The following is a 24169-nucleotide window of genomic DNA, read 5'->3' as shown; positions in this document are numbered from 1 at the left end:
TTTTGCGCATCCAAATACCGCAGATACATCTTCAGAAGTTTGACAGTACGACTGGTTTAATGAGACACAATTAGACATAAATGCTAATGAACAGCAGCTTTCACTAAAGTTCGCCGTGTACGTCACCATTTTGGATTGACGTCATAATCTGGTCAGACCAGCTTGGAGTTGGTAGAACGGGTTTCCGTGTTGGAAATTTGACTTTAAGGGAGCGTTCCAGTTGAAATTTTCGACTGTATAAGGAACTCGGAAATTCTAAATTGCTGTTTCAAAGTCATAATTACAGCTAACACTTATGAACAGACTAACATTCTATAACAGATCCACTGTATCTTACACATCTGCATTGAACCTTGGAGAACAGTGAACAGTAAGCAGCTCTGAAAGTTGCTCAATGCTCTTTTCACACCACACACAATCAGAAGTCATGTCAGAGTTTACCATTTATGTAAGATCATCATCTTCTTGTGATTCACTACCACTACAACCAGAACCTAGAATGCTATCATCTGCTGGTGTTGGTATACTGGGGAGGTTGAGAGGGGTATTGGGTTTTCCAGTTCCTCAATTTCCCTGAATGCAGAGATGCCACTAAGCCTGTCCAACTGCCGAAGCCAGATATTGTAAAGCTGGAGCCCTGGAAATAATAGGTAGGCAAGCCTTAAGATGTTTTCTGGTCCAGAGGTGGCCTATGGGTGCCCATTGAAATTTAGCAAAGCAATTCTTTGACAAACAATCTATGATGTGCAGGTACAGTATTAAAAATAAAAGTACCAGAGTGGTTCAGAGTAGAACAATGCCATAGGGGAACAATTTTATTTCCCAAAAGATCCATCCACATGAAGGTCCTTCAGAAAGAACTTTATTTATACTTAACAGACACTATACAATGCATAAATGTTAACAGATTTATGAAATACCTACCAGTGGGTTCCTGATTTTAAAGGGACTCCTGCTGCATACACACAGTAACACATGGCTATGTCAAGGTTTTCTTAATCCGTTAGTGTTCTTCACCTACCATACATTTCAGGTTTTGTGGGGTTTTTTTCTATATATTGGGAAGTATTACAAAGCAAAATACCAACTACATGCAAAGAACCCTTCTCAGAATGAAATAGTGCTTCATCGGGGAATAGTTCTAGGAACCATGCACACAACCCAGTAAAAAAACTTTAAATTCCATTAAAGAACCAATATTTCTAAGAGTGTGTGTATGGGGGGTCTCGATTCATTGACAATCAATCTGTACTGTGCAGATGTGGGGAGGGGTCCTCTTTAAGTTTAGCACAATTCATGCACGACTGATGTAAGGGTTCGGCTTGGTCCCCCTGGGAATGAGTGGCTCAACTGGAGTGACTGTGGGGGCCTGGCTTCTGAATAGGAGAGGTCTGCCATAAACCAAACCTGCCCCCTTTGCCCACGCCTTCTAAGTAGCTTTGCCCCTGGAATGGTCTATAATCATGTGCTGGATAAAGTGAATTTAAACAGGAGGATCTACGGAAGGACATCTAGTGGCGACTAAGTGCAAAGGCTTTCAATACAGATATCAGATGTAATTCAACTCAAAAGAAACATGTTTAAAAATAACAAAAATCTGGATGAGATATTAAGATGATTTAGTTATCTTATCACGAGACCTATCTTAACGAACTGAATGGGCTCCTTTATTTTAATGCCCTGCCGTTTTAACATTAATGACTTTAAAGAGCAATCACACCTTTAAAGCTGAGTGAAACGTTTCGAAATTATTCAATTTCAGCTTAAGCAAAACGACCTAAACTGTTTTCCTAAGAAGTCAAAAGCCGCGGCCGACCCCACAATAAAACTCTTCGCCAACTGTTAAGAGGCCGGAAATGAGATGTTGAGTTCGTCGCATTCAAAATCAAACAAAACATTTATGACATCCCACTTCTTAAATAGAAGCCGCACCTTCGTAAGTACAGTGTATCTGCTCACAAAGGCGACATTGGAACTTTCAATGAAATGCGCTAGAATTATCCAGTCCTGCCTAAAGCTTTCAGCGGGTTATTGGTTAGCGGTTAGAAAAAGAACGGCCGATTAAAGTCAGTAAATTATTAAGGATTTGGACATCAGAAGCGGCGGGTAAGGGTTCAAATCCCGCTACCGTCATGGTGTGACCGTCATTTCACCTGGCTGTGATCCGCATGGAAAAACAAAGAAACGTATCGTATCTCCGATGCTGTAAATCACCGTGGATAAAGGCGTCAGGTAAATGACTAGAGGGTTTGTAAGTAGCAAAAGCAGCCACGATATCTGCAAACGTTTGCATAACCTGATTTCACCTTGTTGTGGTCACGGTCCCCGACAAATTGATTTGTATTGCATTCTTAATATTTACTGAACCCCTGACTTTGCCGAGTTCCTTTAACACGTCCGCTCATTAGGCTTGATATCAGGTTTAGATTCGTTCACGTTGTTTTGCTAATGAGGCCGTTAGGAGGGCCAGAGCCGTGAGCGACCCACTAGTCCGTGATTAACCAGGCAGCTGCAGTAAAATAAATACATTAATAAATTAATAAAAGAAAAGCACTGCGCGGAACGGGTGGTGGGTGCCAAGGACACATAATTTGATCAATCCCAGGAAAAAAAATATATTATGATGTAAAATGTATGACGTGGAACACTTTGCTGTGAACAAAGTGATGTGATATCGTGCTGTTTGGCCAGATTCACTGCGACAGCCGAAGCATTTTATACGAGGAACGTTCAAAATGTTTCCGCACGTCTTTAAAACTCTTTTTATTAAGGATTTCAAAAACAAAATACCTGCGGTGGGTTGGCGCCCTGCCCGGGGTTTGTTTCCTGCCTTGCGCCCTGTGTTGGCTGGGATTGGCTCCAGCAGACCCCCGTGACCCAGTAGATAGGATATAGCGGGTTGTATAATGGATGGACGGATGGAAAACAAAATACATCACCTTTCTTCACCTTCATTTGCGATGCAATTTTCCCAGCCTCGTGCCAACATTTTAATGCCCAATTACTACTCCTCCTGCCTTCACCGTTTCCATCGAAAATACACAAGTAAGGAAAACTTTTGAACGTCTCTCGTAATACACTCAAGAGCGGCGTTTAGGGGTGGCAAGTGTGACGACCGCGTGTCCCGTTCGAGTGGGTTTTATCAAGTTATATTCTCCAGTTATATTTTGATAAAGTCCGCGTGTTATTTTGCATAAATTTAGCTGAATACTGCAATGAGAAAATCCGGTGAATGTTAACCAAGTTTATACAGTTCACACATACCGGTAACAGCGTGTCACGTAACCGGCCCCGCGTGGGGTTGGTCAGCCCTAGGCCCCGCACATTGCTAAGGCCGCCTCTGAATGTACTTCTGTGTAAACCTGCTTTACTATAATATATCCTTTAATTATTTTAAGTGATAAGCTTACTAAAGCTCACGTCTAAAATGCCCAAGTCTAACATATCTGACTCGGAAATGTGTGCATGTGTGTATATTTTTGGACTTAACTGGAGCGTTATAGGGCCAATGTAAAAAACTGACTGTGAATTTACAGGAAATTACTGCCAACTAATTGCATCCCTTGCACATTGTTTTACTGTATCATATTACAACAAGATACACTATTATGCAGTGACTTCCACAAAATGAATGTGATGTAGCTGTAAAAATGTTGATGCTGTAAAATTACCACAGTGTCCTGAACTTTTTACATGTTAACTGTAATACCACTGCAATTCAATAGCTAATAATTTACTGTAAGTTTACTAAAACAATTTTAGTAAAAATATGTTGTGAAAATAAACTGTCTGTAACCCAACGGTTAAAAGACTTGCAATTCAGCTCCCAATCATTTGGCCGTCAGATACACTGACCATAACATTTATTCAAAGGTACATTATCAATGATTTTTAGAATTATTTTGTGCTGTCTCCTGGCAAAGGAAAGGTTGCTTTTGTGATGTAGGATGCGCTACAGGTTCACCAGTTTATCAAGAAACACACAAAAAAAACCCCACAAAACCGCAAAATAAACTTTTAGTACACAAAGAAAACTGAGTTTGCTAGCCGTCTTTAAGCTTTTATTTCTCACATATAAATATTTCTGGTGAAACCGTTTTTTCTCACTAGGAAAGGGAGATGAAATGAAACGAGAAAGAAGTACTGATACGCACATGTCAGCAACAACTGCAGCCTGTTATCGACTCAAACGTTTGCTCTTAAAGGTTTTTACCAAAGCTGCAAAGCACTACAATCACGAGAATAGTTAAATGTCCCGCACTAACACATCTTATCAACTACTGCAAGAATAAAGATGAAGTTCTTTAGTAGACCATTTAGGATTGCGGTTAATAATCATTGGTTCCATGCAATTTTTAAAAAGTAGTAAAAACTACTTAAATGTAATTAAAACGAATTAAAGTGTATATCGTGAGGCCATGTCAAATACATTAATTAGTTGTAACTTGAGAGTGAAAGCAAAACGAACTGCAAATCTTAAATCGACATCATGTTTTGCAATTCGTTTTTATTCGTTTGGTCCTGCCAATTTGTAAAACGTCTGTAGTTGCAGTTGTTTCAAGTACGCCCTTTTAACAGTGAATACGCTGTTCTAATAACAACAACAACAACAACATTTATTTATATAGCACATTTTCATACAAGTGATGTAGCTTAAAGTGCTTTACATAATGAAGAAAGAGAAAAAAAGACTGAATAAATTCGAAAATAGAATTAGGGAACACTAATTAACATAGAGTAGAAGTAAGGTCCGATGGCCAGGAAGGACAGAAAAAACAAAAAAACTCCAGAGGGCTCGAGAAAAAAACAAAATCTGCAGGGGTTCCCAGACCACGAGACCACCCAGCCCACTCTAGGCATTCTATCTAACATTCTTATAAAGAGTAATTTAATTTAGGGGAAAAATGAAAAACTTATTAATTATCTGCAGTAAACTCCATCTATTATGTTTATATGCACTCTTAAACATAACGGCGCCAGGGTGGCTCTTAAGAATGATGCTAGGGGAAGCATTTTTGATTCCCAAAAGAACCATCCATAAGTTTAAGAAAGACGCGGTATTCATTTAGATCAGTAACAGGCTCCATAAACAACCATGAAAAGACAGCAGTGAATTTATAATAAATAAAATAAATAAATAAATATAAAAACAATGGACTCATGAGTTTAAAAAAGACCCTTCCTGCTTGTAAAGACCAGGCCCGGCCTTAGGCATAGGCGAAGTAGGCGACCGCCTAGGGCCCTGGCGTCCGGGGGGCCCCGGATCGACGGCGGCCAGGCCCCTGGCCCACCCCTTCCCCTCGCAATGCATTCCAAAAGTTTCAAATATCCCAAAAAATAAAAAAAGACAAAAAAACTAAAAAAAGAAAAAATACAAAAAAACTAAGCTGGGCTTAGCTACATACCGCCACGTGGTGCCCAGTGGAAACAGTTCAAACTGGCTAAATTGTAGCAGCTAACTACTCCGGGCGAAAAAGGGATGCAGGGTGATGACCTCGTAACGTTACAAGAAAACGTCTCCTTGGTCTAATTTTCACGCATTTCGCAGAGCTTCGAGGGGGGCTCCGCACCCCTCAGGGGGCCCCTGGACCCCCCTTTCGCCTAGGGCCCCATAATACCTAAGACCGGGCCTGTAAAGACATGGGCTAAGTCGGGATTTTCTTGATCTCTTAGTATCTGGTACCTAAGATTTCTTATTTTGCTGCACATTATGAATTTACTCAAAGCCCAAAGATCCAATTTCAGAGAATGAAATGGTTCTTTTTCAGTATATGGTCCGAGGAATCACAAGCTATTTTAGAACCTTCGTTTTTTAAATCAATCGAGTTCTTTCATGGCCTTTTGTTTTTTTACTGGCTCGAATTGTTCTTCGTATAACTATTTCTTGACCAAGCACCATTTCATTCTGGGAAGAGTTCTCTGAATATAATATAATATAATTATATATATATATATATATATATATATATATATATATATATATATATATATATATATATATATATATATATATATATAATGTAATTGTTCAACATATAATATCAGGGACTTGCAGTCATGGGAGATATGAAAAGTAAAAAAAAATAATAATTATAACATAAAATAAATATGTCCACTGGTTTGTGCTATAAATTTGTTTTTTGTTTGGTTCCAATAGTTTTGTTAATTTTTATAGTATAAATTGCTGAATTTACGCATTTCCTTTTCAAATACACGGGACACAAGTCTCATCTCACCTCGGACTGTGCTCTCCCTCTCACACGGGGTTGATGCGTGCAATTGGCGTGCCTGTTGCTGTCTTTCTGTATGTTGCCAATATAATGTTTGCAGACACGTTTATTATACACCCTGACTTTCCACAATCTGGCTATTATCTTTAATGAATGTGTGTGACGTATTTAGTCTTGCTGATCTGACTTAAAACTGCAGTTGAAATTGGCACAAGGTGAGGCAGACAGTACCATGGCGCACCGAAGGGAGCGCATGTGAGCCCAACAGGTGCTCGTTGCTGCTGTTCTAAGCAGAGGCTCAGCGCCAATAAGTTAGCGATATCAGAAAGTCAGGTGCACTGCAGCAGTCCATTTATTTTTACTTTTTGTTCCGACTGAGTGTCAAAATAGAAGATTAAGATTTTTAAAACTAAAGGAAAAAATGGAGGGACTTTTAGAAGAAAGTGACAGAGATTTTCGTGGAGAAGGATAGGTAGATGGATTTCATTTACAAATAAAGGTAAGACCACAAACGGTTTTCAATTTTATAAAAAAAATGGGATCAGACTAAGAAAAAAAACAACCCAATATTTAAAAACTAAATTTTCTCCTTAAATAATACATTCCTTTCTTTTTCTTGTTATCCTTTTGTTGAACAGTCTCTATTTCAATTAAGGTCAAATTAAAATCAGTTTTTTTGCTATATAACTCAATACTTTCATTTCTATTGAATGACTATGAATTGTGGAAGTGCAACGGCAAATTTAGGACACATGAAGGGTGAAAAGCAAATGCGCTCTCTGCGCTCTCTCTCGCCGCTATAAATGTAACGTTCTTCTATCCATCCATTTTCCAACCCGCTGAATCCGAACACAGGGTCACGGGGGTCCGCTGGAGCCAATCCCAGCCAACACAGGGCACACACAAACACACCCACACACCAAGCACACACTAGGGCCAATTTAGAATCGCCAATCCACCTAACCTGCATGTCTTTGGACTGTGGGAGGAAACCGGAGCACCCGGAGGAAACCCACGCAGACACGGGGAGAACATGCAAACTCCACGCAGGGAGGACCTGGGAAGCGAACCCAGGTCCCCAGGTCTCCCAATTGCGAGGCAGCAGCGCTACCCACTGCGCCACCGTGCCGCCCGTAACGTTCTTTCTTAGCCAAATATGTACCGATGTGTGTGTAAAGAATGCTGATGAGAAAGAATGCTTATGTGAAACATAACCAGTAATCATTATGCATGCTGCCAAATGAATAGTGGATAAGCTACTCTTTTGGGTTCATATATTTGTAAATCTGACTCGTGCCTCACCAGCCATGAACCTCACCGCACGTCACTGTATAATATGCTAAAGTATAGGACACAAACCGATTAATAAAACCTGGACTTATAGCCTGTGATATTGTGTTTTGTATTGTATTGCATTTTTTTTAATAAAACGCAAGCTCGAAGTGCACTCTCTGTACTCACTGTCCAACTGTCTATTACCCCTCCGTGGTGTGAGATTCACAGCCCTTTGCTCTCATGTGTTCTCGTAGATTTGCTACGGTTTCCTAAATACATGAGTGAAATGAACCGTCACAACGTAGCTGTCCATATTGTTAGAGTGACCATGTAGTGGACAGGCGGTTTTTGAGTTGCGCCTTATGCTGCAGCTCTCTGAGGTGTCAGGTAAGAACGGCTGGCCGCATCAGCATTCAGCTTTCATTTCTAAAGTTACTGGGTAACTTCATGTTCTATGAGTTTTTTTGAAAACGCAATATTTTTTAATAACATGAGTTGTTTGGTTTCAATACAATTTTACTGTTATTATTTTCTAAACAATTGTCGAAAATTCGGTTTGAATCGAAATGAGTTTATTGCTAAGGCACGCTTAAGGATTCATTTTCTGTTTGTTTGTGTGCAATTGGATTTGAATTCTGTCTCTCAAGAAGTCAGAGGTTTCATTACATTTGTTTATATCTCCTTCAATGGGGCGCAATGCGCCAGTCCGTATTTATCATTACGACTGGACAAGTCGGTGTTTTCCTTTACACCCAGCTCTGTCTCACTGCAAACCTACTGCTTCCTTTCCACCCTCCTCACTTATTGAGTGCATAGCAGAAATCAAATCCTGGTTTTCTACAAATTTTCTTAAATTAAATAGTGACAAAACTGAGGATCTCCTCATTGATACAAAATCAACATTATCCAAAACTGATCATTTTTCATTTATTATTGATAATTCCTCTGTCTCCCCTTCCCCACAGGTTAAGAGTCTGGGTGTCATCCCAATAACATCTCCCGGTCTGCATATTTCCACTTGCGTAACATTAATCGTATTCGCCCCTCCCTCACTCCCCACACCACTGCTATCCTTTTTCATAGCCTTGTCACTTCTCGTCTCGATTATTGCAATTCCCTTTTCTTTGGTCTTTCTCGCAAATCTCTTTATAAGCTTCAACTAGTCCAGAATTCAGCTGCCCGCATTACTAGAACCCCCTCTATTCACCATATCACTCCCGTTTTGCAGCAGCTTCATTGGCTTCCAGTTCAGTTCCGAATTCAATTCAAAATTCTCCTACTAACTTTTAAGGCTATCCACAACCTCGCCCCTCCATATTTGTCTGATTTCCTCCATGTTGCCATTCCCTCCCGTACCCTTAGATCCTCTTCCTCCATCCACCTGACTGTCCCCTTCGTCCATCTTGCCACTATGGGGAGCAGAGCATTCAGTTGCTCTGCTCCCCAGCTTTGGAACTCACTACCATCTGAGCTTAGAAATACTGAATCATTTTCACTTTTCAAATCTAAACTTAAGTCTCATTTGTTTAAGATTGCTTTTTCTCTTTGATTACAATTGCTCTGTCTGATTTTAACTTTTGTATTTTACTTTTGTTTATAATCTGTGTTTTATCTATTGTTCGGTGTCCTTGAGTGTTTAGAAAGGCGCCTACAAATAAATAAAATGTATTATTATTATTATTATTATTATTATTATTATTATTATTATACCAATAAGCAGCACGCAGATATTTAAGGTTAAACTTTGTTTTTTTTTGACGTACATTACAGTTCTTCGCTCAAACTTCGATGGTCCTGATGTTCTCACTTCACCCTTTCAAGGCACCGCGTAACGAGCGACTTTAAGAAATCCATCTGTTAATCACTATTCGCGGTTTCATTAAAGGACATTTTGAAGGACGCCAATTGTCCATCCTCCTATTGATTTTAGAACCCGCTTATTCCAGATCAGGGGCGTGGGGGCCTGTAGCCCATTACATTTGCTCAACGTATATTTTTAGACGAACTCTACGACTTAGTGTATGAGGCGAACGTCACGGTATCCTAACTCATAACGCATATACATTACCGCGGCCTCGTAAACATTATCAATGCATAAATTGTATTTGTTAAACCTAATTGTTAGAAAAGTAAATGGACGGCAAACATTGGCGTTTGTTGATTTTTTCGATAAGGGCTGTAATGTTTCTGAGCTAATGGTCCGGGGCATTCCGGTCAGCTGTACATAAAAGAAGCGAGCCGAGGGGCCGCAAGACCCCCAGCTGTGCCACGAGACAGCGAGTCCCAGAAGACGAAAGCAGCCTCCAGAACACTTCACTTTCCGAAATCCACAGGTACCGAGCCGGCTCTATACATTCCTAGTGTTTTAAGCTCGTTTCTCTCTTTAATCACAAGATTCGAAACGTGGTTTTAATTCTTATCTCTGAAGAGCTGTTGTTAAACTTTGAATAGAAGCAGTGTAGGAAGATTTTTTCGGCTTTTTCTTGCTTTCGTATCTAAAAAAATCAGTAAAAATACATTACATTAAATGTATATTTTCACTGTAAACCTAACACAATATACGGTTAAAATAATAAATATAGATACATAGATGTAAATTTACATTTAAAGAGTTTTAGCTGTCAATATAAATTAATTGTTTCAATGTGCAAGACTTATTTTATGAGTATTGTTGTATTACCCTACGGTGGGCTGGCGCCCTGCCCGGGGTTTGTTTCCTGCCTTGCGCCCTGTGTTGGCTGGGATTGGCTCCAGCAGACCCCCGTGACCCTGTAGTTAGGATATAGCGGGTTGGATAATGGATGGATGTGTTGTTGTATTACTGTAAACTCAAAATTATATAGAATTCTAAATTTGCATTAAATTAGTATTTTGCATAAGAGAACGCCCCCTTGCAGCAAAATCTTCCTTAAAACCCCTATATTTTTGTCCTGTGGGAAACAAAACATTACAAATGATTGCTAAATATTTTTTTCAGTGTGTATAGAATGTTTTGTGTTATGTAAGCTGATTTATGCTGAGTTATTTTCGATATACTGGTGAAAATGTAGCACCCCTGTATTAGAAAAACAACGTTTCCTTTTCCTCTGGACAATAGTGCTTTTTATAAACACTGAATTGCATGTATGCTAAAAATGTTTTTTTGTGGACAATTGTTATATGTTGGTATTGTCGGGTTGTGCCGTTAATCTCATGTACGTAAATGAATTGTGCATTGAAGGTATATTACAAGTTAAAAATGACCTCACAGAACTGTTAAGCTTGGGTTAATTCGATTTAACTAATTATAAGATTGGATGAAAAGTTCTTTTTAATATTCATGATAATGGAAGTTTAATTGATGACTACATTATTTTTTTCCAAAACAAACCGTACACTGGTCAGTGCTTTTGACTGTTTTGACAGTTAAATAATTGGCAGCTTAGCACACAATCATTTAACCGTTAAATTGCGACCGATTTTTTTTTTTTTGCAAAACGTGCTTTCCTAAACCCGCGTAACAGAAATTTATTGTCTTCGAGAGTCGAAGCCTGTAGTGGCATCGGATTCAAGATAGAAACCATCCCTGAACAAGGCCCATCTTATAGACATCACACTCAAGCATATATACAGGGGATAACAGACATTTAGCCATGACATGCGTGCTGCGTACGCGCGGAAAACCAGAAATGAAGGGAGCACACGCATATCGAATGTGCCGAATCTTATAGGACGTCGAAGAAAATATACATAACCAATGTCTACAACGATCTGTAGTCACACAAAGCACATCCACACATTCATTATCTAAGTCTTTTAATACAGTTCCAAGTTGTGGGGCGGGAGTCAGAGCGGCAGCCAATCACAGGGAACTCACAAAAGTGCGCGCTTCTTTAGGAAGGTGAGGCGGCAAGCGCTAACAGCTGCCCCACCATAATTTTTATATGTATCAATATATAAAATGTATATTAAATACATGTATACGTAAATATATATACAAGTGAGACAGAGAGCGCGTGACAGAGGTAATATATTCTGTATATATACATATATGAGGGACGTTCAAAAAGTTTCCGCATATTTTCGTTGGAAACAGTGAAGTCGGGAGGAGAAGTAATTGGGCATTAAAAAGTTGGTACGACGCTGGGAAGATTGCATCACAAACGAAGATGACTATATAGAAAAGTGATGTCATTTGTTTTTGAAATTCTTAATACTTAGTGTTTAAAAAGTGCAGAAACTTTTTGAACTTATATATAGAGCGAGAAAGAGAGAGAGAGAGAGAGAGAAGTAACATTCAATACACAAAACTTTCTGTATTTTATTTATAGAAACTAAATATCCTTGCGCTGACGGACATTTCTCATCAAAATGTTCTTTTTACAGGTATATCTCCCCGAACATGGATACTTCCCGGTTGTCTCTTCTTCTCTTTGTCATACTTGGCCTCGCCCTGGTAAACAGTCAAGAAGATGACAGTAGGTAAGAATTCCGTTTTTGAAGCTGCACCTCTCAAAACCAATCTGCACGGCGGTGTTAAATGAACTCTTACAGCGTTAAATAAATCTTCGACAGTGTATATTAAAAGATGCGTTCTTAGTCATGAAGGTTATTTTAACTCTGGTATGGAGAAGGCTTGAGTTAGCCTAAAAGATTAAAGCACAAAGGTCATTTTTAACTCAGTTATGCAGGAACACTCTTAAGATTAAGGTGCCAAAGCGGTTCTTCCGGGAGAGAGATGGTATGCAGGAACAATTTTTGGTTCCCAGAAGAACCATGAACGTGAAGTGTCTAGAAAAGACCTATTATTAAGAACTGAAACTCTATTAATAACCACGATACGATGGTAACAGATTTGTGAAATCCCAAGGGGCTCCCGAATTAAAAAGACGCTTACTGTATAATCACAGGGGCTACATTCAGGTTTTCTTAATCTGTTAGTATCCTGCCTACTAGATTAAAGATGTTTGTTTTGTCCACATAGTAGGGACCACTTTTTAAAGCCCAAAAAGAAATGTATATGAAAAAAGGCAAAACTATATGGTTCTTTGTCAAACGATGTGGCTCTACAAGTAACCACACAAGCCAGTAAAATGTAATTAAATAAACCAAATTTTGAAGGATTTATTAAATCGCGGAATTAATGCAATCATTTTTTTATTTGATTTTACGCTTTTCAGTACAATCCCAAAGAGATGGCATTTTTGGAAAAATCCATGCAAAGAGAGCAAGACAGTCTATTAGGCTATATACCCTGCCGCCTAGGGCACTATCATCGGAGGGATGACATAAGGGCTTAGTGTACCGAGGGGGACCCCCAAAACGAATTCGTCGAACTCTGATGGTACCGAGTGGGTGCTGTTTATCAAATTGTGGTTCACACGCTACGTGCATCAAGGGGCGCGTGCTTCTATAGCTACCGGTAAATACACAAATGGGCGCCGTTTGTTCTACGGAAGGGGCGCACTTTCCAGACACCCAAGGAGAACCAGGTCGTATAAATCTAATAATACTGTCCACCCGTTATGGACAACGAGTCGCGAGGTCTGTTCACCCCGTCAAGGCTCCAAATGGGCAAAACACATAAGGTGGAATATGAATAAAATCAACGCTTTTACATAAACGCATTTCATTTAAAAGAAACATGACAAGTTCAATTATAGCGCCCTGAGTCCGGACCTGAGAGAAACCACACAAGTAGCCCCCGTGGCCGTGGATTGGGACTGTAGAGAGCAGGCACAGCACCTAAACAGGACTTGTTACCCGTCTCCTCAGATGCTAAAGACCTTCATACTGGGAACGTTTGGACCCTGAACTTGGGTCGGCTCACGGAGGTGGGCGGATAGTGTGGCATACGGGATGCATCTGACCCCTTGGTAGGTGAGTAACGCGAGGCTGGAGACATGCATGCCATACGGAGGAATGAAGCAGACGGGGATGCGCGTGGACCTGGGCGAAAAAGGTGTAATGGGATCCATCCGCTAACGAAACCAGCGTTCCGTTTCAGGGCAACCTACAACCAGCTTTCCGCGGAGGGCTGAATCCTTTCCATAGTTCCTCGCAACCCCTGGTCGTTATAATATTGTAAATTATACAAACTTTGAACAGAGTAAAATCCACCCATCCATCCATTTTCCAACCCGCTGAATCTGAACACAGGGTCACGGGGGTCTGCTGGAGCCAATCCCAGCCAACACAGGGCACAAGGCAGGAACCAATCCCGGGCAGGGTGCCAACCCACCGCAGACATAGTAAAATGAGATTGGGAAAATTTATTGTACAAACCTGGATTAACCAGTAAGCAAAATAAGCACGTTCTTGGGGCAATAAGGGAAGGCAGGCACAACAGAAATTTTCCATTGCCGGATTTACCGTGGACCATATGGTGCAAAACTGCAAATGATGCGGCTTAACCAGGTTCCACAAAATGGTGCTCCCAGATTAAATGAAAAAAATACATATAAATACAGTAGTAAAAATATTAATAAAACTGTACTAATAGAGGTTAATGATACATATTAATCTTGGGAATACAACAAAGTTAGAATCTGGTAATTAACATATGGTCCACCGAAGCTCACGTGATCCTCCTTGTCTTGGTCATGACGGCTGTTAGGTTCAGTCATCCACTGAGAGTGAGGACAGTGCAGGCATATGATAATTTTCAAAAAATAAAATTTTATCTTTTGAATTAGATATATATGGGAGCACCAAAATCTTTTAAGTACTTAGGACCTGTAAAGCCCATACCCCCTTAAAAATGAAGATGTCAAAATTGTTCTTCAGTGCGATGCCATAAGTCATCCACAAGAAGGTTCCAGAAAGAAGTTTTATTAATTTAGATCCATAGCCGACTTGATAAATAGCCATGAACAGATGATAACAGATTTCTGTAATCCCAATGTGTTCCTTATTTTAAAAGGACCGAATAACACAGGCAACATTTGGGTTTCTTTTCATATATAAGCATCCTGCTATAGCCTACGATAACTTACATATTTCTTTTTTTCTACATATTAGGAGCATTTTCAAAGCCCAAAGAACCATATAACCCAATAAAATGTTATTTTGGTACCATTCCCAAACACACATAGCTCTGATCTCTCTTTCAAAAATTTCAAACGTTACTCCATAACAATCTGTAGATGATAATGTCTGCTAAACAAACAGGTATTGCTAGCTAAGCAAAGACAAGGTCTGCTCCAACACATAGCGAGAGGTAGAGCGACTTGAATGGAGGCTGGCGCGTGAGTGAGGAGGGCAACGCCACCCTCCTCTCGGCCTACAGCCTCACTCTCGGATTTCTGCAAATAAATTGGTGCAACAGCTGAACTATGATACTTAGCGCGATGAGAGAAGTCGCAAAATCAACCAGAATGTTCAAGCAAATTCTGTAGTTCCTTCATGAAAGCAGACAAACAGAAAGATGTTGGATTATCTTTATATATAATACGCTACTGTGGCTGTTCATTTGTCTGTCCAGGATTTTAAATCACCTGTAGCTCGCAAACCGTTTGACCTATTGACCTGAAACTTAGTACACATATACTACGTGACCTCTACGGTCCGCTTTCGGGGTGACGATTGACCTCCAAGGTTACTCCTCTTTTTATTTTATTTTATTTAAGGAACAACTCTCGGCAGCGGCCAGCAGGGTGGCCATGCAGCGCATGCGTACGGGCGCTGTTCTCATTCCCTACAACCTTTGCCGTCACTTCCCCTACTTCTTCATATCTTAAATCATTCTTGAGGCAGATTGAAGACTTAAGTGAAAATATTAAAGAAAACATACTAAGCAATTGCAACACTAACACTGACTTAATCAGTTTTAACACAAAAAGATGCCAATGAAAGAAGAGAAGAAGCATGCCGCTAGGGTGGAGAAAAGAAGAAAAGCTCAGGAAGGAACATGCGCATCAACCTCTGAGTAAATGAGTGCTAAACGAGAAAGAGAAGAAAAACTAGGAATGCTCAAGTCAAGTGGATTCCCTGCATGTTATTGTGCAGTCTGCCATTACTGGTATATATATATATATATATATATATATATGGTTGAAATAGTTTTACTGTCAAATAATGCAAAGAGTATGCGACACGTGTTTCGCCCTAATTCTGGGCTCATCAGGCGTACACACTCATTGCATCCCCTCTCGGGAATCGAACCTCAAATGTCAGCGTCAGAGGCGAAGCCCCTAACGTTGCACTACGGCGTCTGGTTCGTTTATTTGACAGTATGTAGATCGGGGTAATTACATTCATGGCATTCGTAGTCTGAATCACAATCTGATTGTATGGGTGGTTACCTGCCAGGTAACGCTTGTGGTTAGGGCGAAACATGTGTTGTGTACTCTTTGCATTATTTGACAGTAAAACTATTTCAACCTTTCAATGATCTGCTTCTCGCAATTGAAAAGAGGGCACTGTGGCGGATGTTAGCCGACTTGCTGACCAACCACAAGCGTTACCTGGCAGGTAACCACCCATACAATCAGATTGTGATTCAGACTACGAATGCCATGAATATATATATATATATATATATATATATATATATATATATATATATATATATATATATATATATATATATATATATAAGAGAAAATCCTGGAATGGAAAGCAAATGCAAGGCTACGATACGTGATTATCTCGAAAGACATTTTAAAGACCTGCGAGACCAAGGAAACTTGCCACAGTGCGTCTTGCGGGGACCGTAAACATGAGACTTGGTGCCAAGAGATTGTCCCAGGGCCATAGCAAAAAGGAGAGCAGCTGTACAGGCTTTAAAAAGATTGAAGGGCAGCACGACAGCAGCTACCCCAACCGAACGTGAGCAGCAGTTATACATCCTGCAAGAAAGAATTCAACCACGCCCGCGGCCAGAAATAAAAGACAGGTATTGCTTTTACAACGTCACGCGAGACCAGGCAGTGAGCCATCATTTAAAACAAGTCAACAGACCTCTAAGCTAGCAGTTGTTGGATTGCTTTTGGCAGGCAAGCATCATGTGCTTTGAGCTCTTAAAACAACGACATGCGACAGGCAGAAGAGGCAGCTAGCAAGCAGCAAAAAGACAGCAAATGATCCAAAGGCATAACCTAAGCGTACGTTCAGCCGGAACACCCTTCACAACACGTGCAGTATTATACGTCTGGGAAGAAAGAGATGTAACCACGCGCTGGGCAGGAAATAAAGAAACAAGTATTGTTTTTACAAAAGTTTTTAAAGTAAAAGTGAAAATAATGCATATGTAACAATTCACAAGAAAATAACAATCACTTTAAATTGTAGATTGCCTGCCTAAGGTAAAGTCTTCCCTGATGACTGGGGACATGGGAATGAGGGGTCCTTTCATCGGATTAGCACCATTTCAGATGTGGAATGGCAAAATGGGGGAGGCAGCTTGATGAATTAGGTCTCCAGGACTTAAAACAAAACCAAATCATATTATGTAATATCACCTAATGTGAAATTCTACTCCGTACTTCTAGAATTTTTATTTTTATACTGTATTGAGGATTTATTCTGTTCTATGTATTGTACTGTGTCGTATTGACCCCCTTCTTTTGACACCCACTGCACGCCCAACCTACCTAAAAAGGGGTCTCCCTTTGAATTGCCTTTCCCTAGGTTTCTTCCATTTTTTCCCCTACAAGGGTTTTTTTTGGGAGTTTTTTCTGGTCTTCTTAGAGGGTCAAGGCTGGGGGGCTGTCAAGAGACAGGGCCTGTTAAAGCCCATTGCGGCACTTCTTGTGTGATTTTGGGCTATACAAAAAATAAATGATATTGTATATCCGGTAAACCAAACACGGGGGTTGGCGAGCGAAGCGAGCAGGGGGCAGAGCCCCCTAGTAGTATAAAGGTAAATTGCTCAATTTATATTTCAGTTTTATGCTGTTAAAAGTTTATTTTTTGGAGTTCAATTTGCTCACTGGCAGTAGTGACATCTTCATCTTCAAATGTGATATTACTTTTGTGCGGGAAGGCAAATGTAAAACAAACATTTTTCCTGGGATGTGGGGCATAGAAAAGATGTCAGAGGGCTTGATGTGATGTTAAACGATTCTCTGGGTATTCCCTATTTAGGGTGGTTCCTGTAGAAATGGAGGGATTCAGACCTGTGGAGAGGCGATACGCTGAGTCTACCATTGCCAGTGACATCAGTAAGATTGTTGATTCCATGGCTCAGAAGAATTTTGTCAATTTCCTTCTGAACAGAAAAGAAAAGAAGAGCAAGTAAGTAACCTGGAAATGAAACGTGCGTCTAAAAAGTTGAAAGCACCATACAGAATGTAACCCACACCCTGAATGTGATGGATTACTGTTTGTTTTTATACGTAAACTGCACTTTGAGTTCATTTTACTTTAGACGGCTCCTTCTCATGTGGAATGAAGTGTTTAAGAGGACATTTCAGATATGCTGTAAATATACTTGCAACTCTGCTGAGCCCTGGTATTTTCATGGTCACATAATGAGCTATGGTATAGGGTTTGATTGGGCAGCTGGGCAGTTTCACACCTAGCTCCACAGACTTTGGATCACACCACCTTTAGTATTGTGGTCTTTGATATACAGAATTGTGATATCGACTGAGCTTGGTGACTGACACAAATTAATCCAAAGCCAAGAGTTGCGCAAGCCACAGTCAGGCTTGTCATTTGTGGGAGCAAACAATGTGGGCCATAAGTTACAAAGTCAATGTCATGCCCGTCCTCGACTTCCAGGGATAACACGTATCAGGCCTGAATATTGGTAATTCTAACCTGTATATCCATTTCAGGAGCACTGGGGATACAGGCCATATATGCCAATAAATATTTGTATCAGACTCTTCATGTCAAGAGTTTTTAGTAACAGGGGCCACCTTATGTGACTTCATTAAAGACATGTTGGAAAGGGAGGATCATTAGAGTATAACAATTGCTAAGTGGGAAGATATTGCCACTTTAGCATGGCTCAAATCAGGGGTGTCGAACTCTGGTCCTGGAGGGCCGCAATGACTGCAGGTTTTCATTCTCATTCTAACCACCTTCTTAATTATTGACCTGTTTTTGCTGCTAATTAACTTCTTTCGCCTTAGATTTAATTAACTCAACTCAGACCCCTTAGTTCTTTCTATTTCCTTAATTAGCAGCCAAACAATAATGAGACACAAAATGAGAGAACAGGTGACCAGCTAACCACATTATCTGAACATAAAGAAAGGTAAGAGTCTCGGTAAGGTTGATCTCTCAGGTCAATAATCAGAAACAGAAAATCAGCACTTTGGGAAATGTCTGCTGTAGCAGAATGAGAGCAGCACCAAGCTATGGAATTAAGTAACGGGTTTAATTAACAGCAAGAATTGGCTTCTCATTAAGAAACTGGTTGGAGTTTGATGTTCCAGTTTGGCTGGTCATCCGTTGGCTCGTTTCACATCTCATTTCTGTTCGGCTGCCATTTAATGAAGAAACGAATCAATTCAGAGGACGGAATCCTTAAAAACAGGGCTATGAAAAGGAAGGGAAAAGGAGTTAATTAGCAGTGAAAATGGGTCACTGATTAGGAAAAGGGTTAGAATGAAAACCTGCAGCCACTTCGGCCCTCCAGGCCTGGAGTTCGACACCTGTGGCTTAAATGGTCTCAGTATAACTGTATATACATAAAGTGATTAAACATCTGTCCAGGCAGAATATCATGCGGTGTCCACAAGAGGGTGGGAATGTCTGATGAACAAAGGCAAGTGGCCGACATAAAATAGTAAATTGTGTGGCGAATGTCCATGTGTGACATCACTCAGCATCCACAACGGAGCTGGAACACACACAAAGACAAAGGGATGTAAGGCATATCTGGTGAACAGTCAACCAGTCAACATCCAACCCGCTATATCCTAACACAGGGTTACGGGGGTCTGCTGGAGCCAATCACATCCAGCACAGGGTGCAAGGCAGGAACAAATCCCGGACAGGGCGTCAGCCCACCGCAGGGCACACACACACATCCACACACCAAGCACACACCAGGGGCAATTTAGGATCATCAATGCCCCTAACCTTCGTGTCTTTGGACTGTGGGAGGAAACTATCTGGGGAAGAGTGGGTTCCTAAATACACAAGGAGATCGAAGTAGATGGACTTATCAATGATTCCATAAAAAGGCAAAGATCGGTATTCTTAACATAATACAAAGAGCCCCTGAGGAAAGACCACAAAAAGAATTCAATGCCTCCACCAAAGGCTCATCTGAAGCCTGACCTATATGTCCTCCCAGGTGGGGGCATAGGACTAATTACAGCCCCTAGGAATTATAGATCAATTAGGGGTCTCACCCCACCTCCATCAAAACTACTAAGGCAGTTGATTGCATTAATAAATCTTTGAACAATCTCCTTGGTTTTGTTAAATTAGTTAACACAGGGTAACTTGTTAAGAACAAGCGGTTAACACAGAAGCTAATAAAGAAAGAAAAAGTAACTGAAAAAAGGCACAAAACAAAATATAAGGTAGGATTCATGCAGAGCCCTAACAACGTGCCAGGTCTGTGTGACTGGTAACAATATACAGGACAACTGCATCCATAACGAGAAAATCCTCACAAAATGACAGCTTTCAGATGCCACTGCCATAAGGTTAAAATGAATTCACAGGCATAAAGACATAACACTGCATGAATCAAACCAGGAAAATGAATTCTTTGTATAATAAACATAAAAACAATGAAAGAAGAAGAAGGGAGAGGGGAACCGTCAAAACCCTGGCCCAAAATGAAAAGTGTTCACAGAATAAACAACAATATACTGTACATTGATTAGGTCTTCAAAATTTTTATTATAAAAGCAGTAAATAAAAAAATGTAAAAAAATCAGAAAGCAATATAAATCTGAACAAGAGGTAAGCACTATAAAGAAACTCAACAACACAAGTAATGAAGAGCTAACAGCTGAGGAAATCCGATGCTATACTGTGGATTCAGAAAATATTTCAACCCTCCTCCGCTTTCTGCACACTTTATTCTGTTATAAATTTAATTTTAAATGAATAAATTTTGCGCGGCACGGTGGTGCAGTGGTAGCGCTGCTGCCTTGCAGTAAGGAGACCTGGGTTCGCTTCCTGGGTCCTCCCTGTGTGGAGTTTGCATGTTCTCCCCGTGTCTGCATGGGTTTCCTCCGGGTGCTCTGGTTTCCTCCAACAATCCAAAGACATGCAGGTTAGGTGCATTGGCGAGCCTAAATTGTTCCTAGTGTGTGTGTGTGTGCCCTGCGGTGGGTAGCGCCCTGCCCAGGGATTTGTTCCTCCGTTGGCTGGGATTGGCTCCAGCAGACCCCTGTGTTAGGATATAGCGGGTTGGATGATGATGACTGACTAAATACATTTTCAATTTTTTTGCCCATCAATATTTACAGATTTATTAAAAAAAAATCAAAAACTACAATCTAACTCAAATAAGTATTCTGACCTTTGGCTGTGGCATTGCAGATTGTACTCCAGTGTGTCCTGTTTGCTTTAATCTTCCATCTACAAAAACAAAGAAAACATCTGACTTGGCAGTTGCAGCCACAGTGAGAGACTATACAGGCATATTGCTGTTGGTATAAAGTCCTGCCTTTTCTGGGTGGGAGACTTTACAAGACCAGAAGCCCATCGAAGAAGGCATCTCAGCTGAGATTTGACCTGCCATATGGCAGAGCTCCCTGACACTGATTTGCTCGGCAGAGCCTCTTTTCAAGGCAAGCCAAACTGGCTCAGAAGGCACCTGAACTGCCTGTTTTCTATTGCTGCACCAAATGCTTATATCTGTTCTTGATTTTGGACTAAACAAAGCATTAAACAGGAGTGGCCTGGTTGACTCACTAACTATTTTTTGGGACTCCTTTACTCTTACAACCCATTATACAGATTATACTTCTGAATCATACCTGAACAGTAGTTGGTGGTGTTTGTGGCACTCAAGAAAACTGAACGACCCGTTAAAATACAGGCAGTTGACATAGAAGACACAGGATGGCTGGCACCCCCAGCTAGGAAGCCATGATAAAGGAAGGAGATGGATGAATGAGATCCTGACTAGGTTGGTTAGTGGTATGTTTCCCAGTTGGGAGGCCATTAAAACATAATGAGAATTATGAGTGGTGGCTCTGAGGCTAAGGATCTGCACTGCACTTAGAAGGCTGGCGTCCTTCAACATCTGCAATAAGATGCTGCAGATGTTCTATCAGACGGTTGTGGCGAGTGCCCTCTTCTATGCGGTGGTGTGCTGGGGAGGCAGCATTAAGAAGAAAGACGCCTCACGCCTGGACAAACTGGTGAGGAAGGCAGGCTCTATTGTTGGCAAGGAGCTGAACAGTTTAACATCTGTGGCAGAGCGACGGGCGCTCAGCAGGCTCCTGTCAATCATGGAGAATCCACTGCATCCACTAAACAGTGTCAACTCCAGACAGAAGAGCAGCTTCAGCGACAGACTGCTGTCACCGTCCTGCTCCACTGACAGACTGAGGAGATCGTTCCTCCCCCAAACTATGCGACTCTTCAATTCCACCTGGGGGGGGTAAACGTTAACATTATAAAAAGTTATTGTCTGTTTTTACCTGCATTATTATCAATCTTTAAATTTAATATTGTTTTTTGTATTAGTATGCTGCTGCTGGAGAATGTGAATTTCCACTTGGGATTAATAAAGTATCTATCTATCTATCTATCTATCTGGTATCCTGAAGGTTGCCGGTTCGAATCCCCGTCAATGCCAAAAAGAGATCCTACTCTGCTGGGCCCTTGAGCAAGGCCCTTAACCTTCAATTGCTCCAGGGGCGCTGTACAATGGCTGACCCTGCGGTCTAACCCTAAGGGGTATGCGAAAACTAACAAATTCCTAATACGAGAAATTGTATAAGGCGAAATAAAGAACAAAAAAAAAAGAAAATTCGAAGGGAAAGACAGGGTGGCGGACACTGGGTGGCGGTATCTTTCTGGTATGACTCCCATTTGGACACACACAGGGCTACACGGGAGTTGTAATTTTGCTGAGCAACCCTGTTGGGGTTGTCAGGTGCCGCTAAGGGGAGGTGCAGAAAACAGGCTTCTCCATTACAGAGAGGTTCTGCCGGACCCAGAAGTGCTTCCAGGTGGCAAACCTTTTGCACCAGAAGTACCCCAGGGCTCAAGTTGAAAAGCATCCACTCTGCCTCATCTGAGGGGTCAAAGATAGGAGAAGGAGGTGGACAAGGCTTGCTTGCAGAAGAGTTGAGGTGGAAAAAGAAAGTAATGGAATTGCGACTGTGATTTACCTTTTACATGTTTTATCACCAGGTATTTTGTAACAGTTTGGTCTGGTTGTGTCTGGGCTGCTGGTATGTACAGGTCACACATTTTGTTTCCCTCCAGGATCAACACTCCACTTGCTACACATTCTCTTCCATAGGTGAAAGTATCCGTCACTCACATTTTTCCGCTTTTTCATACATTCGATGACTTCCAAACTGGAAGATGAACATAAACGTGTTTCAAGAAATAGGAAATTATCAAACTGGCCAATCAGAGTTGTAGGGATCTGCATAGGGTTCATCTCAACGAGATGTGTTGCTTAGTTACATTTAGGAGGACCCCATCAGTTATGACATAGGCTCGACACTAAAGTATAACTCAGCCTTTAGTGTGTCATAGAGAGGATATGCAGCATTGTTCATAATGGCACTCAGTTTTGTTTTAATTCTCTCCTTCGCTATGACTTTCGGGGGTTCCAAGTGAATTTCATAATTGAGCCTGCTGTTTGAATTAACTTGTTGAGTCTGTGATCCTCTCTTGAAGTGATGTTACCAGTCCAGCACAAAACACAGGCCATCACAGAGTTGTAGAAGATGTGAAGGATGTCACCACCCATATTATTGGAACATAGCCCCTAAGGAAGAAGAGCCTCCTGTGCCCTTTCTTATAGAGCTCCTCTGTGTTGCATCTCTAATTGGGATAGGCAATTCCTGCACAAAACAGAGGGTCTCTTTGGAATGTAAACAAGGTCTCTAATTTTAATTAAGAAGCACTCAGCAATCCTTTTATTCCAGACGCACCTTGACTCCAGACCAGATTGACTCCCATTCTCTGTTGACTGACCTGATCAGACAGGACTTCGTGGAATGGATTTTCACCAAAATCATCCAAGACAGGTACCAAAATGCTCTAAGCAACATTATGAACACAGGACACTGAGGTCCTTCAAAAGTTCATAACATGGCATTGATTTTGTTTTTTTGTTTTGCAGGGCTGACTGACAAACAATCCAAAAGGGAAATTAAAAAAAAAACCTAAAGAAACCAAAATGTTATACATGTTCTCAAAAAAAATAACTTATAGTAGAATGTCCATGATTCTCATTCTGTTTTAAATACCTGGGAAGTTAAAATAAAGAAATTGCAAAAAATAAAGAAAAGAAATCAGAGCTACTATGTTCTTTCAGCACATCACTGCAAGTTACAAGGTGGTGTTTTGAGGTGGATGAGTGTTGGGGTGTTGGAATAGCACCACAAATGGTGATCTGAAGGACAGAGTCATGAGCCAGGTGGCTACTTTGCAGCAGTTAGTTAGTTATTCCTGTTCTCTCTGGTCAGGGCAGAAGTCCTTCACTGTAAATTTAAATCTCTCTCAATCTTTGGTTATTCACTTTGCCTCTCCCCAGGATAGATCATCCATCCATCCATCCATTGTCCAACCCTGAA

General features: G+C 40.8%; 1 protein-coding gene across 1 annotated transcript; it reads left to right on the top strand.

Annotated features, from left to right (window-relative positions):
- The first annotated feature begins 9613 nt into the window (after positions 1–9613).
- On the top strand, positions 9614–23788 carry gip (gastric inhibitory polypeptide). Its single transcript, XM_028819844.2, has 5 exons — positions 9614–9838; positions 11871–11966; positions 17571–17720; positions 23519–23620; positions 23716–23788. Exons 2-5 carry the CDS (start codon positions 11887–11889, stop codon positions 23723–23725), a joined length of 342 nt encoding a protein of 113 aa, XP_028675677.1. The 5' UTR covers positions 9614–9838; positions 11871–11886; the 3' UTR covers positions 23726–23788.
- Positions 23789–24169: the final 381 nt, after the last annotated feature.

The sequence above is a fragment of the Erpetoichthys calabaricus genome, chromosome 14, assembly GCF_900747795.2.
Source record: "Erpetoichthys calabaricus chromosome 14, fErpCal1.3, whole genome shotgun sequence".
Lineage (NCBI taxonomy): Eukaryota > Metazoa > Chordata > Cladistia > Polypteriformes > Polypteridae > Erpetoichthys > Erpetoichthys calabaricus.
Note: the sequence above shows the minus strand (reverse complement) of the source record. Positions and strands in the feature narration are given on the sequence as shown.